Source organism: Anomaloglossus baeobatrachus, chromosome 6 (genome assembly GCF_048569485.1).
Source record: "Anomaloglossus baeobatrachus isolate aAnoBae1 chromosome 6, aAnoBae1.hap1, whole genome shotgun sequence".
Taxonomy (NCBI): Eukaryota; Metazoa; Chordata; class Amphibia; order Anura; family Aromobatidae; genus Anomaloglossus; species Anomaloglossus baeobatrachus.
Window position 1 is genome coordinate 538,518,919 of NC_134358.1, and position 15,868 is coordinate 538,534,786.

The window sequence follows — 15,868 nt, forward strand, 5'->3', positions numbered from 1 at the left end:
TGGCTGCTGTGTAGAGGCTGCCCAGGAACTGTGATCTGATGACATCGCTGCATGGACAGTAACATTATAAACTGCAATGAAACTGCAGAGAAAAAATGAAGATTATTAGGCAACACTACAATATATGGAGAAAAGTATCAAGCCCCAACTATTAATCAATGAAATCTGGTTTGGCATTCAGTCCTTTTACCCCCCTGGTATAACTTCTGGCCCCTCATGCCTCCCCCTCCCGGTGTATTACTATTTGGCCCCTTGCCCCCCCTTCCTGATGTTTGCCCTCTGGCCCCTCGCCCCCCTTCCCGATGTATAACCTCTGGCCCACCCTCCCGGTTTATAATCTCTGGCCCCTCACCCCCCCTTCCCAGTGTATACCCTCTGGCCCCTCCTCCTGGTGAATACCCTTTGGCCCCTCGCCCCCCCTTCCTGGTGTATACCCTCTGGTCCCTCGCCCCCCCCTCCCGATGTATAACCTCTGGCCCCCCCTCCCAGTGTATACCCTCTGGCCCCTCACCCCCCTCCTGGTGTATACCCTCTGGCCCCTCGCCCCCCCTTCCAATTGTATACCTTCTGGCCACTCGTCCCCCCTCCCGGTGTATACCCTCTGGCACCTCGCCTCCCCTCCCAATGTATACTCTCTGGCCCCTCGCCCCCCCCCCCCGGTGTATACCCTCTGGCCTCTCACTCCCCCTTCCCGGTGTATACCATCTGGCCCCTCGCCCCCCCTCCCGGTGTCTACCCTCTGGTCCCTCGCTCCTCCTCCCGGTGTATACCCTCTGACCCCTCGACCCCCTTGCTGGTGTATACCCTCTGGCCCCTTGCTCCCCCTTCCCGGTGTATACCCTCTGGCCCCTTGCTCCCCCTTCCCGGTGTATACCCTCTGGCCCCTCGCCCCTCCCAGTGTATATCGTCAACAGGACCAACTCCGTATTAATGTCTATGGATGTAGAATTAGAAGTCGGAAAGCTCCAGTAGGTGCAATGTCGGGGGGGCACATACTTTTCTCCATACATTCTGTATCTGTCACATATACTTTGCTGTCATTATTAAATGTGTGCAATTTTCAGTCCACGTAATAGTAAAAACCTTAAATGCTGAGAAGATATGTCCATTCCTTTTCTTGATATTCTTCCAGACAAGGTCATGCAGTGGAGAGAGAGCTGCGATGCCAAAAATGATCAACACCCAACTCAGATACACATGTGCGGCCAAGATAAAACACATCCAATGTGCAATGCGCTACACTAATGGCTGTGGACTAAAACAAAAAAACACACTCATGCAAACAATTAAAGGGATTGTTTCCAGGGGAAGCGTTACATGGCAGCTGACCCGCATATGTGCACGCGGGCCATATGGTGAGGGGTCATCATCATGAGACAAACCCTTTTAAGCTCCAATTTTTAACCATAAAAGTTCTATTTTGGTTATTAACTGCAAAGACCCATCCTTAAAACTGTTTGCTCAAAGTAGACCCCTCCTTTCATGTACTATGTCCACATCTGCATGCCTGTATTGTCCTATACACCAAGGACTGAGTTTTATTACAGAGTGTATTAGGAACTTCCAGGACTTTTTTGACTTGTCTGTAAAAAAAACAATTTAAGTCATGCGTGATTTTTTTTTCAAGTTGATGAAACTTATACACACAAGTTTGACTGTAATTATCATCATTTTACAGTTCACAGTGAAAACATCTGATGTCTTCATGTCAGAATTAAAGGCTATAGACATGTATCACTATATAAGACACGGTGACGGGCCGCTCAGCTCACTCTACCCTGAAAACACTGTGAGGAAAGCTGCTGGAGGAGGGATAGTGTATAACAGTAATTATTGCCTTATAACTCTTGCTGCTGCAATATAAAAATATCTATTCTATTTTCCAATAATACCACTGTTAGCTGCATTTAGAGGAGGGCTATCTGCTGGAGAAGAGATAGAGACATCTAGGCAGGGATTATTGTCTTACAGTCTTTGCTGCTACCTACAAAATAAAAAAAATATATTCTATTCTCTAATAATACCGGTTAGCTGCATTTAGTGTAGGGTAAGCTGCTGGACAAGGGATAGTGTATTAGAGCCTTGTAGGCAGGGATTCTAGCCTAAAGGGGGCTTTACACGGTAGCGATATCGCTAGCAATTTGTAGTGATATCGAGCGTGTAAGTACCCACCCCCGTCGCGCATGCGATTGTTTGTGATCGCTGCCGTAGTGAACATTATCTCTACGGCAGCGTCACACGCACTTACCTGGTCAGCGTCGTCGCTGTGACTGCCGAACAATCCCTCCTTCAAGGGGGAGGGACGTTCGGCATCACAGCGACGTCACCGCAACGTCACTAAGCGGCCGGCCAATCAAAGTGGAGGGGCGGAGATGAGCAGGACGTAACATCCCGCCCACCTTCCTTCCGCATTGTGGCCGGCGGCAGATAAAGAAAACGTTCCTCGCTCCTGTGGTGTCACATACAGCGATGTGTGCTGCCGCATGAGCGATGAACCACCTGGATAAACAACCCTTACCGATTTTTGAGTTTGGAACGACCTCTCCATGGTGAACGATTTTCACCATTTTTGAGGTCGCTGGTCAGTGTCACACGCTGCGATATCGTAAATGACGCCGGATGTGCGTCACTAACAACTTGACCCCGACGACAAAACATTAATGATATCGTAGCGTGTAAAGCCCCCTTTACAGTTCTTGCTGCTGCAACATAAAACCAAAAGTCCTTGTGAGGGCTAAGTCCAATCTAGTCTATTCTCTAATAATAACAATGTTTTTAGCTTCATTTAGTGTGGGTCTAGCCATTAGAGAAGGGATAGTGTACTGGAGACATCTAGGCAGGGATTGTAGCCTTACAGATCTTGCTGCTGCAACGTAAAACCAAAACTACTTTTCAGGCTTACATCTATTCTATTCCTTTTTAATATACCGCTCTTAGCTGCATATGACACGCCCGCACCGGGGCCGTGGGGTGACTCGTTACCAGGCAGCGGTTCTGCTTCTGGGGCGCTCCGTGACCCCAGCAGTGTCATTTAGGGAAATTGGAATATGAAGGGGATGATGACAGTTTATTCGTGACGCCACCTGTTCGGTGCCGCCGCTGCGAGATGGGGCTCCCCGGGGCAGATGGTGACGCAGCTCTCCACAGGTAGAGCTAGGCCCCAGGGCGGATGGGGGTGGTAGTAGTAGTGTATGATGGTGGGTGCAGGCAAATAACGGAGCGACATAGGGATGCAGTCTCAAAGTTTTTACTCACTGTAGCAGGTTCAAGGGTAACATGGCATGCCAGTGACCGCCTTTGGAGTGCTAGGGCTTTTCTGTGATGGGCTCCAGCCGATCCCAGGTAGTTCGGCGGTCGAGTCCGATGCACCTTTAAGTGTCCCGACCCTGGTCATCTTCCTGCGTTTGCTTCGTCCTCCTACCTTGCGCCCTCGCTCAGTGAACCCTGTGCCAGTGCCCGTGGATTCTGTTGGGTGGTGTGAAGCTCTATCCCTTGGTCCTTTTGGGTCACCTTCCAGCGAATTCATGTGCAGATGTGACTGCGGGGATTGAAGTCACCTCAGCTGCTGGTTTTACTAGCGGAGCCCGTAGGTTCTTCTCTAGCGTAGGGACCAATACCCGTGTGACTTAGTCCTTCCACCCGTTGATTATATGTGGAACAAGGCCACAAGAGATCTCTAGGACTCCTTCTGTCTGTGGCTGGGCCGAGCTGCACCAGCTCCAGACCACAGGACTCTGCTCCTCACTCACTGACTCGACATTTCACACTGTGTTCCCACTTGTACTATTGTGTTCCTACTCCTAAAGGCTGCTTTACACCAGACAATCTATCATGCGATAGATCGTCGGGGTCACGGTTTTGGGGACGCACATCCGGCATCGCTGGCGATGCCGGCCTGTGTGACACCTCCTAGCGACGCAGTATCGCTCACAAATCGTGAGTCGTGTACTGGTCGCTAGGTTCCATAATATCGGTTCTGAAATCGGGCGCCGGTTGTTCATCGTTCCCGTGGCATCACACGTCGCTCCGTGTGACACCACGGGAGCGATGAACATCGCGTACCTGCCTCCCGCGTCAGCCGCCGGCTCTATGTGGAAGGAAGGAGGTTGGCGGGATGTTTACATCCTGCTCATCTCCGCCCCTCCGCTTCTATTGGCCGGCGGCCGTGTGACGTCGCTTTGACGCCGAACGTCTCTCCCACTCCAGGAAGTGGACGCTCGCCGCCCACTGCGTGGTCGCACGAGAGGTATGTGTGACGGGGGGTTACCGACTTTGTGCGCCACGGGCAGCGATTTGCCCGTGACGCAAAAAGGACGGGGGCGGGTACGATCGATTGTGAAATCGCACAATCGGTTGTACCATGTAAAGCAGCCTTAAGATTCCAACCCCCAGTCTGGCTTTGGGTATAATCACGCCCTTGCCATGTCTGTTGAGGTGTTTCTGAGCCTGGGTGTTGTGCTTTTGTGTGAACTGGTTGTGACCACCTCCTTACCCAGGATAGAATACTACACCTCTGGCTGAGGTGCAGTACCTCCGTGGCGACTGAAGCCTCAGGGGCGCCACACATACATAATTTAAACTGCCCAAGGCATGCGGTAAGGGACGTGGTAGTGGACATCCCACTGATGGTGGTGCAGAGGCCGTGGCCGTGAGCCAGGTGAAACTGTGCCTGGTGCTGGAGCACAAGAAATACACTTAGGATCTAGACCTATCTTCCTGTCCCACTTTGCAGGGGGGCGCGGGACACCAAGGTTGAAGCCATAACAGTGTGAACAGGTGGTGGTTGAATGGCAAAATCTATAATTCTCAATGCCTGATGAATAGCTCCCTCCAAAAAGTGTTGGCAATGTTGCAATTACGTTCAGCCAGAGAGAGCTTCTTGGAAACACATGGACGCAGTTTATCAACAGACGGACCCTGAGACAATACAGATTTTACCGATTTTACCGATCAGTGAGGATCCCAGATGTGAGACCACGTCCCATCAACAAGTTATCTCCAACCCTATGGATAGCGGATAGCTTGTACTTACAGGAGAACCTTTTCATTTTAGCCTGGTTCCTTCTGCTCCTAACCCTACTGTTAAAGGTCAAAACTGGAAATGACCCCATTGAAGTACTTGAAGGTTATAATTCAGTTTTTGATGCCCTTTACCCAACTATGCCTGGGTAGTGCTATTACCTACCACTACGGACTAATTTATACAAAATAGGGAAACATATATGTCCTCTACCCTATTGTCTGTAAACATGTATTCCCTCAGCCCTTCTGACAACATAATTCAGAGATTCATGATGTCAGATAGAACTTGCGACCTATGAGAGAGCAGTCATCGCCACCAATCCTGTAAGAGAACCGAGTGGCTTCTGTCACCAGGGATAGTTTCCACGTGACCCCAGCTGAGGAGCTCCAGTTCCAGCTGGAGGAATCACAGAACTGCTTCACTTGGGATACTCGATATTACTTTAGCTGAGGAGCTACAGTTACAGCTGGAAGAGTTGCAGAACTGCTTCATTTGGGATATTCTACATAACCTCAGCTGAGGAGCTACAGTTCCAGCTGGAAGAGTCGCAGAACTGCTTCACTTGGGATATTGGAGAAAACCTCAGCCGAGGAGCTACGGTTCCAGCTGGAGGAATCACAAAACTGCTTTACTTGGGATATTCTCTATTAATTTAGCTGAGGAGCTACAGTTCCAGCTGGAAGAGTTGCAGAACTGCTTCACTTGGGATATTCTACATAACCTCAGCCGAGGAGCTACGGTTCCAGCTGTGGGGGATCACAGAACTGCTTCAAGATTAATTCTACAGGATTTCAACTTACGATCCTCGGTACCAGCTGAAGTTTCACAGAACTGCTTCACTGCTCAACACTGAGCCCACAAATTTGCTTGGAGGACCCAGGTTTGGACAACACAATCGCCTAGCTACATATCTTCCTGTGTTCGTTCTGCTTCTTATGCTTGCCTCTATCTCCTCTCAGTTGGTTCCTGCCAAAAGCGGGGTGCTGCTGGCTTGGATAGTTGGCCCTAGAAGCCCCGAAGTCACAAACACTCTAATCCCTGGTGGGACAACGGAAGGGTGAGACTCTGTCGCTTCTACCATATTGTTTTCTTGCTGGGAATGTACAACATGTTTTTGCCTGTTGGTGACCCAATAAAGTCTTACCAATGTGTGGTTCCCTCACCCTGTGTTGTCCGAGTAGTGTTCTGCCCACGTGGAAGTAGTACGAGCGTTCAGTGGGATGAGCCCTGGTCTGTGCGGTCTTCCTGAAGACAGCCAGGCCAGTGGATGAGAGCACCCACTGAGCCTCGTGTCTCCACAATGGGCGCCCTGGGATCCCGAAGAAATGATGGTTAAGCATTTATGCTGTCACTCCTACTCAATGTCCCTTGGGTCTACAGAAACAATTTTGGCAAGTTTGTAAATGTCCCGGTACAAAAAGGGGTGGCATGAGCAAAAACCCCACCCAACAGTGAGTGTTCCTGGACAATTTAGGGTGCATACCGGACATAAACATCCAATCACTGAGGTGCTGATAAATTTTTCACATGAAGCAGTTTTGGAGCAACATCTTTGCAGCTTAGGAATCATGCAAAAGGTTCAGAACCTGCTCTATTCAAGACAGTGGTCATACATCCCCACCATGGCTAATGTGAAGGGACGTGCGGGTACATAATAAATCACCAGAGCGGCGACAAGCATCAAACATCAGGAATGCCATCAGAAACATGAGCACGAAGTCTCTGAAGTTTGCACATTCTTTCCAATTTTTCACATTATTTCCAGCGTGTAAGAAGAAATCCTTGACCTGTAGATGACATTTTATTTTTTTTATTTGTTAGTCTGAGATAAGGAGAGACGTCACAGTTTTTTATATATTAGGTTCCCATATTTTGTGTGCAATGCACCTACCAACATGAGCAGGACGTCTGGTGTGGTCACCGTGCGGACAACCTAGGTAGCCCAGGAATTTAACCTGTTTTGTCAGGGGACTATGGCTGCCCGTCCTCAGCGCAGTTGCAGGATTTCATGCCATGTTAGTAGGGGCACTGGAGGGAGAGGAGAGCATTTGGAGAAAGGGCACTTTAGGGTACCTTGAGAAGGAACACTGAAGGAGGTCAGCTGGAGAAGGGGCACTGGAGGGAGAGGAGGATAGCAGATGGAGCAGGAGCATAGGAAGCAGAAGAGGGCACCTGGAGCAGGGGCAGTGGAGGGAGAAGAGGGCACCTGGAGCAGGGGCAGTGGAGGGAGAGGAGGGCACCTGGAGCACTGGAGGGAGAAGAGGGCACCTGGAGCAGGGGCACTGGAGGGAGAAGAGGGCACCTGGAGCAGGGGCACTGGAGGGAGAAGAGGGCACCTGGAGCACTAGAGGGAGAAGAAGGCACCTGGATCAGGGGCACTGGAGAGAGAAGAGGGCACCTGGAGCAGGGGCAGTGGAGGGAGAGGAGGGCACCTGGTGCACTGGAGGGAGAAGAGGGCACCTGGAGCAGGGGCAGTGGAGGGAGAGGAGGGCACCTGGAGCACTGGAGGGAGAAGAGGGCACCTGGAGCAGGGGCAGTGGAGGGAGAGGAGGGCACCTGGAGCACTGGAGGGAGAAGAGGGCACCTGGAGCAGGGGCAGTGGAGGGAGAGGAGGGCACCTGGAGCACTGGAGGGAGAAGAGGGCACCTGGAGCAGGGGCAGTGGAGGGAGAGGAGGGCACCTGGAGCAGGGGCAGTGGAGGGAGAGGAGGGCACCTGGAGCAGGGGCAGTGGAGGGAGAGGAGGGCATCTGGAGCAGGGGCAGTGGAGGGAGAAGAGGGCACCTGGAGCAGGGGCAGTGGAGGGCACCTGGAGCAGGGGCAGTGGAGGGAGAGGAGGGCACCTGGAGCAGGGGCAGTGGAGGGAGAGGAGGGCACCTGGAGCAGGGGCAGTGGAGGGAGAGGAGGGCACCTGGAGCAGGGGCAGTGGAGGGAGAGGAGGGCACCTGGAGCAGGGGCAGTGGAGGGAGAAGAGGGCACCTGGAGCAGGGGCAGTGGAGGGCACCTGGAGCACTGGAGGGAGAGGAGGGCACCTGGAGCACTGGAGGGAGAAGAGGGCACCTGGAGCAGGGGCAGTGGAGGGAGAGGAGGGCACCTGGAGCAGGGGCAGTGGAGGGAGAGGAGGGCACCTGGAGCAGGGGCAGTGGAGGGAGAGGAGGGCACCTGGAGCAGGGGCAGTGGAGGGAGAAGAGGGCACCTGGAGCAGGGGCAGTGGAGGGAGAGGAGGGCACCTGGAGCAGGGGCAGTGGAGGGAGAGGAGGGAACCTGGAGCAGGGGCAGTGGAGGGAGAGGAGGGCACCTGGAGCAGGGGCAGTGGAGGGAGAGGAGGGCACCTGGAGCAGGGGCAGTGGAGGGAGAGGAGGGCACCTGGAGCAGGGGCAGTGGAGGGAGAGGAGGGCACCTGGAGCACTGGAGGGAGAAGAGGGCACCTGGAGCAGGGGCAGTGGAGGGAGAGGAGGGCACCTGGAGCACTGGAGGGAGAAGAGGGCATCTGGAGCAGGGGCAGTGGAGGGAGAGGAGGGCACCTGGAGCAGGGGCAGTGGAGGGAGAGGAGGGCACCTGGAGCAGGGGCAGTGGAGGGAGAGGAGGGCACCTGGAGCAGGGGCAGTGGAGGGAGAGGAGAGCACCTGGAGCAGGGGCAGTGGAGGGAGAGGAGGGCACCTGGAGCAGGGGCAGTGGAGGGAGAGGAGGGCACCTGGAGCAGGGGCAGTGGAGGGAGAGGAGAGCACCTGGAGCAGGGGCAGTGGAGGGAGAGGAGGGCACCTGGAGCAGGGGCAGTGGAGGGAGAGGAGGGCACCTGGAGCAGGGGCAGTGGAGGGAGAGGAGGGCACCTGGAGCAGGGGCAGTGGAGTGAGAGGAGGGCACCTGGAGCAGGGGCAGTGGAGGGAGAGGAGAGCACCTGGAGCAGGGGCAGTGGAGGGAGAGGAGGGCACCTGGAGCAGGGGCAGTGGAGGGAGAGGAGGGTACCTGGAGCAGGGGCAGTGGAGGGAGAGGAGGGCACCTGGAGCAGGGGCAGTGCAGGGAGAGGAGGGCACCTGGAGCAGGGGCAGTGGAGGGAGAAGAGGGCACCTGGGGAAGGGGCAGTGGAGGGAGAAGAGGGCACCTGGAGCAGGGGCAGTGGAGGGAGAGGAGGGCACCTGGAGCAGGGGCAGTGGAGGGAGAAGAGGGCACCTGGAGCAGGGGCAGTGGAGGGAGAGGAGGGCACCTGGAGCAGGGGCAGTGCAGGGAGAGGAGGGCACCTGGAGCAGGGGCAGTGGAGGGAGAAGAGGGCACCTGGGGAAGGGGCAGTGGAGGGAGAAGAGGGCACCTGGAGCAGGGGCAGTGGAGGGAGAGGAGGGTACCTGGAGCAGGGGCAGTGGAGGGAGAGGAGGGCACCTGGAGCAGGGGCAGTGCAGGGAGAGGAGGGCACCTGGAGCAGGGGCAGTGGAGGGAGAAGAGGGCACCTGGGGAAGGGGCAGTGGAGGGAGAAGAGGGCACCTGGAGCAGGGGCAGTGGAGGGAGAGGAGGGCACCTGGAGCAGGGGCAGTGGAGGGAGAAGAGGGCACCTGGAGCAGGGGCAGTGGAGGGAGAGGAGGGCACCTGGAGCAGGGGCAGTGGAGGGAGAGGAGGGCACCTGGAGCAGGGGCAGTGGAGGGAGAGGAGGGCACCTGGAGCAGGGGCAGTGGAGGGAGAGGAGAGCACCTGGAGCAGGGGCAGTGCAGGGAGAGGAGGGCACCTGGAGCAGGGGCAGTGGAGGGAGAGGAGGGCACCTGGAGCAGGGGCAGTGGAGGGAGAAGAGGGCACCTGGGGAAGGGGCAGTGGAGGGAGAAGAGGGCACCTGGAGCAGGGGCAGTGGAGGGAGAAGAGGGCACCTGGAGCAGGGGCAGTGGAGGGAGAGGAGGGCACCTGGAGCAGGGGCAGTGGAGGGAGAGGAGAGCACCTGGAGCAGGGGCAGTGGAGGGAGAGGAGGGCACCTGGAGCAGGGGCAGTGGAGGGAGAGGAGGGCACCTGGAGCAGGGGCAGTGGAGGGAGAGGAGAGCACCTGGAGCAGGGGCAGTGGAGGGAGAGGAGGGCACCTGGAGCAGGGGCAGTGGAGGGAGAGGAGGGCACCTGGAGCAGGGGCAGTGGAGGGAGAGGAGGGCACCTGGAGCAGGGGCAGTGGAGTGAGAGGAGGGCACCTGGAGCAGGGGCAGTGGAGGGAGAGGAGAGCACCTGGAGCAGGGGCAGTGGAGGGAGAGGAGGGCACCTGGAGCAGGGGCAGTGGAGGGAGAGGAGGGTACCTGGAGCAGGGGCAGTGGAGGGAGAGGAGGGCACCTGGAGCAGGGGCAGTGCAGGGGCAGTGGAGGGAGAAGAGGGCACCTGGGGAAGGGGCAGTGGAGGGAGAAGAGGGCACCTGGAGCAGGGGCAGTGGAGGGAGAGGAGGGCACCTGGAGCAGGGGCAGTGGAGGGAGAAGAGGGCACCTGGAGCAGGGGCAGTGGAGGGAGAGGAGGGCGAGGAGGGCACCTGGAGCAGGGGCAGTGCAGGGAGAGGAGGGCACCTGGAGCAGGGGCAGTGGAGGGAGAAGAGGGCACCTGGGGAAGGGGCAGTGGAGGGAGAAGAGGGCACCTGGAGCAGGGGCAGTGGAGGGAGAGGAGGGTACCTGGAGCAGGGGCAGTGGAGGGAGAGGAGGGCACCTGGAGCAGGGGCAGTGCAGGGAGAGGAGGGCACCTGGAGCAGGGGCAGTGGAGGGAGAAGAGGGCACCTGGGGAAGGGGCAGTGGAGGGAGAAGAGGGCACCTGGAGCAGGGGCAGTGGAGGGAGAGGAGGGCACCTGGAGCAGGGGCAGTGGAGGGAGAAGAGGGCACCTGGAGCAGGGGCAGTGGAGGGAGAGGAGGGCACCTGGAGCAGGGGCAGTGGAGGGAGAGGAGGGCACCTGGAGCAGGGGCAGTGGAGGGAGAGGAGGGCACCTGGAGCAGGGGCAGTGGAGGGAGAGGAGAGCACCTGGAGCAGGGGCAGTGCAGGGAGAGGAGGGCACCTGGAGCAGGGGCAGTGGAGGGAGAGGAGGGCACCTGGAGCAGGGGCAGTGGAGGGAGAAGAGGGCACCTGGGGAAGGGGCAGTGGAGGGAGAAGAGGGCACCTGGAGCAGGGGCAGTGGAGGGAGAAGAGGGCACCTGGAGCAGGGGCAGTGGAGGGAGAGGAGGGCACCTGGAGCAGGGGCAGTGGAGGGAGAGGAGGGCACCTAGAGCAGGGGCAGTGCAGGGAGAGGAGGGCACCTGGAGCAGGGGCAGTGGAGGGAGAGGAGGGCACCTGGAGCAGGGGCAGTGGAGGGAGAGGAGGGCACCTGGAGCAGGGGCAGTGGAGGGAGAGGAGGGCACCTGGAGCAGGGGCAGTGGAGGGAGAGGAGGGCACCTGGAGCAGGGGCAGTGCAGGGAGAGGAGGGCACCTGGAGCAGGGGCAGTGCAGGGAGAGGAGGGCACCTGGAGCAGGGGCAGTGCAGGGAGAGGAGGGCACCTGGAGCAGGGGCAGTGGAGGGAGAAGAGGGCACCTGGGGAAGGGGCAGTGGAGGGAGAGGAGGTCACCTGGAGCAGGGGCAGTGGAGGGAGAAGAGGGCACCTGGAGCAGGGGCAGTGGAGGGAGAGGAGGGCACCTGGAGCAGGGGCAGTGGAGGGAGAGGAGGGCATCTGGAGCAGGGGCAGTGGAGGGAGAGGAGGGCACCTGGAGCAGGGGCAGTGGAGGGCACCTGGAGCAGGGGCAGTGGAGGGCACCTGGAGCAGGGGCAGTGGAGGGCACCTGGAGCAGGGGCAGTGGAGGGCACCTGGAGCAGGGGCAGTGGAGGGAGAGGAGGGCACCTGGAGCAGGGGCAGTGGAGGGAGAAGAGGGCACCTGGAGCAGGGGCAGTGGAGGGAGAGGAGGGCACCTGGAGCAGGGGCAGTGGAGGGAGAGGAGGGCATCTGGAGCAGGGGCAGTGGAGGGAGAGGAGGGCACCTGGAGCAGGGGCAGTGGAGGGCACCTGGAGCAGGGGCAGTGGAGGGAGAGGAGGGCACCTGGAGCAGGGGCAGTGGAGGGAGAGGAGGGCACCTGGAGCAGGGGCAGTGGAGAGAGAGGAGGGCACCTGGAGCAGGGGCAGTGCAGGGAGAGGAGGGCACCTGGAGCAGGGGCAGTGGAGGGAGAAGAGGGCACCTGGGGAAGGGGCAGTGGAGGGAGAGGAGGGCACCTGGAGCAGGGGCAGTGGAGGGAGAAGAGGGCACCTGGAGCAGGGGCAGTGGAGGGAGAGGAGGGCACCTGGAGCAGGGGCAGTGGAGGGAGAGGAGGGCATCTGGAGCAGGGGCAGTGGAGGGAGAGGAGGGCACCTGGAGCAGGGGCAGTGGAGGGAGAGGAGGGCACCTGGAGCAGGGGCAGTGCAGGGAGAGGAGGGCACCTGGAGCAGGGGCAGTGGAGGGAGAGGAGGGCACCTGGAGCACTGGAGGGAGAAGAGGGCACCTGGAGCACTGGAGGGAGAAGAGGGCACCTGGAGCACTGGAGGGAGAGGAGAGCACCTGGAGCAGGGGCAGTGGAGGGAGAGGAGGGCACCTGGAGCACTGGAGGGAGAAGAGGGCACCTGGAGCAGGGGCAGTGGAGGGAGAGGAGGGCATCTGGAGCAGGGGCAGTGGAGGGAGAGGAGGGCACCTGGAGCAGGGGCAGTGGAGGGCACCTGGAGCAGGGGCAGTGGAGGGAGAAGAGGGCACCTGGAGCAGGGGCAGTGGAGGGAGAGGAGGGCACCTGGAGCAGGGGCAGTGGAGGGAGAAGAGGGCACCTGGAGCAGGGGCAGTGGAGGGAGAAGAGGGCACCTGGAGCAGGGGCAGTGGAGGGAGAGGAGGGCACCTGGAGCAGGGGCAGTGGAGGGAGAGGAGGACACCTGGAGCAGGGGCAGTGCAGGGAGAGGAGGGCACCTGGAGCAGGGGCAGTGCAGGGAGAGGAGGGCACCTGGAGCAGGGGCAGTGGAGGGAGAGGAGGGCACCTGGAGCAGGGGCAGTGGAGGGAGAGGAGGGCGCCTGGAGCAGGGGCAGTGGAGGGAGAGGAGGGCACCTGGAGCAGGGGCAGTGGAGGGAGAGCTGGGTACCTGGAGCAGGGGCAGTGGAGGGAGAGGAGGGCACCTGGAGCAGGGGCAGTGGAGGGAGAGGAGGGCACCTGGAGCAGGGGCAGTGGAGGGAGAGGAGGGCACCTGGAGCAGGGGAAGTGGAGGGAGAGGAGGGCACCTGGAGCAGGGGCAGTGGAGGGAGAGGAGGGCACCTGGAGCAGGGGCAGTGGAGGGAGAAGAGGGCACCTGGAGCAGGGGCAGTGGAGGGAGAGGAGGGCACCTGGAGCAGGGGCAGTGGAGGGAGAGGAGGGCACCTGGAGCAGGGGCAGTGGAGGGAGAGGAGGGCACCTGGAGCAGGGGCAGTGGAGGGAGAGGAGGGCACCTGGAGCAGGGGCAGTGGAGGGAGAGGAGGGCACCTGGAGCAGGGGCAGTGGAGGGAGAGGAGGGCACCTGGAGCAGGGGCAGTGGAGGGAGAGGAGGGCACCTGGAGCAGGGGCACTGGAGGGAGAGGAGAGCACCTGGAGCAGGGGCAGTGCAGGGACAGGAGGGCACCTGGAGCAGGGGCAGTGGAGGGAGAGGAGGGCACCTGGAGCAGGGGCAGTGGAGGGAGAGGAGGGCACCTGGAGCAGGGGCAGTGGAGGGAGAGGAGAGCACCTGGAGCAGGGGCAGTGGAGGGAGAGGAGGGCACCTGGAGCAGGGGCAGTGGAGGGAGAGGAGGGCACCTGGAGCAGGGGCAGTGGAGGGAGAGGAGGGCACCTGGAGCAGGGGCAGTGGAGGGAGAGGAGGGCACCTGGAGCAGGGGCAGTGGAGGGAGAGGAGAGCACCTGGAGCAGGGGCAGTGGAGGGAGAGGAGGGCACCTGGAGCAGGGGCAGTGGAGGGAGAGGAGGGTACCTGGAGCAGGGGCAGTGGAGGGAGAGGAGGGCACCTGGAGCAGGGGCAGTGCAGGGAGAGGAGGGCACCTGGAGCAGGGGCAGTGGATGGAGAAGAGGGCACCTGGGGAAGGGGCAGTGGAGGGAGAGGAGGGCACCTGGAGCAGGGGCAGTGGAGGGAGAAGAGGGCACCTGGAGCAGGGGCAGTGGAGGGAGAGGAGGGCACCTGGAGCAGGGGCAGTGGAGGGAGAGGAGGGCACCTGGAGCAGGGGCAGTGGAGGGAGAGGAGGGCACCTGGAGCAGGGGCAGTGGAGGGAGAGGAGGGCACCTGGAGCAGGGGCACTGGAGGGAGAGGAGAGCACCTGGAGCAGGGGCAGTGCAGGGAGAGGAGGGCACCTGGAGCAGGGGCAGTGGAGGGAGAGGAGGGCACCTGGAGCAGGGGCAGTGGAGGGAGAAGAGGGCACCTGGGGAAGGGGCAGTGGAGGGAGAAGAGGGCACCTGGAGCAGGGGCAGTGGAGGGAGAGGAGGGCACCTGGAGCAGGGGCAGTGGAGGGAGAGGAGGGCACCTGGAGCAGGGGCAGTGGAGGGAGAGGAGGGCACCTGGAGCAGGGGCAGTGGAGGGAGAGGAGGGCACCTGGAGCAGGGGCAGTGGAGGGAGAGCTGGGTACCTGGAGCAGGGGCAGTGGAGGGAGAGGAGGGCACCTGGAGCAGGGGCAGTGGAGGGAGAGCTGGGTACCTGGAGCAGGGGCAGTGGAGGGAGAGGAGGGCACCTGGAGCAGGGGCAGTGGAGGGAGAGGAGGGCACCTGGAGCAGGGGCAGTGGAGGGAGAGGAGGGCACCTGGAGCAGGGGCAGTGGAGGGAGAGGAGGGCACCTGGAGCAGGGGCAGTGGAGGGAGAGCTGGGTACCTGGAGCAGGGGCAGTGGAGGGAGAGGAGAGCACCTGGAGCAGGGGCAGTGGAGGGAGAGGAGGGCACCTGGAGCAGGGGCAGTGGAGGGAGAGGAGGGCACCTGGAGCAGGGGCAGTGGAGGGAGAAGAGGGCACCTGGAGCAGGGGCAGTGGAGGGAGAGGAGGGCACCTGGAGCAGTGGAGGGAGAGGAGAGCACCTGGAGCAGGGGCAGTGGAGGGAGAGGAGGGCACCTGGAGCAGGGGCAGTGGAGGGAGAGGAGAGCACCTGGAGCAGGGGCAGTGGAGGGAGAGGAGGGCACCTGGAGCAGGGGCAGTGGAGGGAGAGGAGGGCACCTGGAGCAGGGGCAGTGGAGGAAGAGCTGGGCACCTGGAGCAGGGGCAGTGGAGGGAGAGGAGGGCACCTGGAGCAGGGGCAGTGGAGGGAGAGGAGGTCACCTGGAGCAGGGGCAGTGGAGGGAGAGGAGGGCACCTGGAGCAGGGGCAGTGGAGGGAGAGGAGGGCACCTGGAGCAGGGGCAGTGGAGGAAGAGCTGGGCACCTGGAGCAGGGGCAGTGGAGGGAGAAGAGGGCACCTGGAGCAGGGGCAGTGGAGGGAGAGGAGGGCACCTGGAGCAGGGGCAGTGGAGGGAGAGGAGGGCACCTGGAGCAGGGGCAGTGGAGGGAGAGGAGGGCACCTGGAGCAGGGGCAGTGGAGGGAGAGCTGGGTACCTGAAGAAGAGGAGGACGACACCTGGTACTAGTACCGTAGGTTAGATATAAAGCTGCGCTCTGCCTAGTGGAGGGTGTTTATACACAGTACAGTGGTAGTTCGGTTCCTGGTCCTGCTCCCTCCGCTCTCCACGCAGCACATGACATCCGCGGCCTCCGGCAGAGCTGAGCCCCGAAGAGCGGTCCCGGCTCCGGCGTCCTCACGCGGAAGTTTCCGGGCTGTGGAGCTGGAGGAGCCCCGTGCACTGCAGGCCGCAGACGGCCGGGACCAGGGATGGCGCCGCTGCGGGTGCTGGAGCTGTACAGCGGCATCGGGGGCCTGCACTGCGGCTTGACAGGTACCGGAAAC

At 60.3% G+C, this 15,868-nt stretch overlaps 1 protein-coding gene and 1 long non-coding RNA gene across 2 annotated transcripts in view; one reads left to right on the forward strand and one right to left on the reverse strand.

Annotated features, from left to right (window-relative positions):
- Nucleotides 1–6,632: 6,632 nt before the first annotated feature.
- LOC142243550 (uncharacterized) lies at nt 6,633–15,850 on the reverse strand. Its single transcript, XR_012724380.1, has 3 exons — nt 15,520–15,850; nt 6,915–7,051; nt 6,633–6,810 (listed from the first exon to the last, which is right to left on the reverse strand). It is a non-coding gene; the product is annotated as an uncharacterized LOC142243550 (long non-coding RNA).
- TRDMT1 (tRNA aspartic acid methyltransferase 1) overlaps nt 15,482–15,868 on the forward strand; it is a 56,268-nt gene continuing 55,881 nt past the window's right edge. Inside the window, exon 1 of the mRNA XM_075315594.1 lies at nt 15,482–15,857. Coding sequence (XP_075171709.1) covers nt 15,794–15,857 — 64 coding nt within the window. The 5' untranslated portion in view covers nt 15,482–15,793. The remainder of the gene's footprint in view (nt 15,858–15,868) is intronic.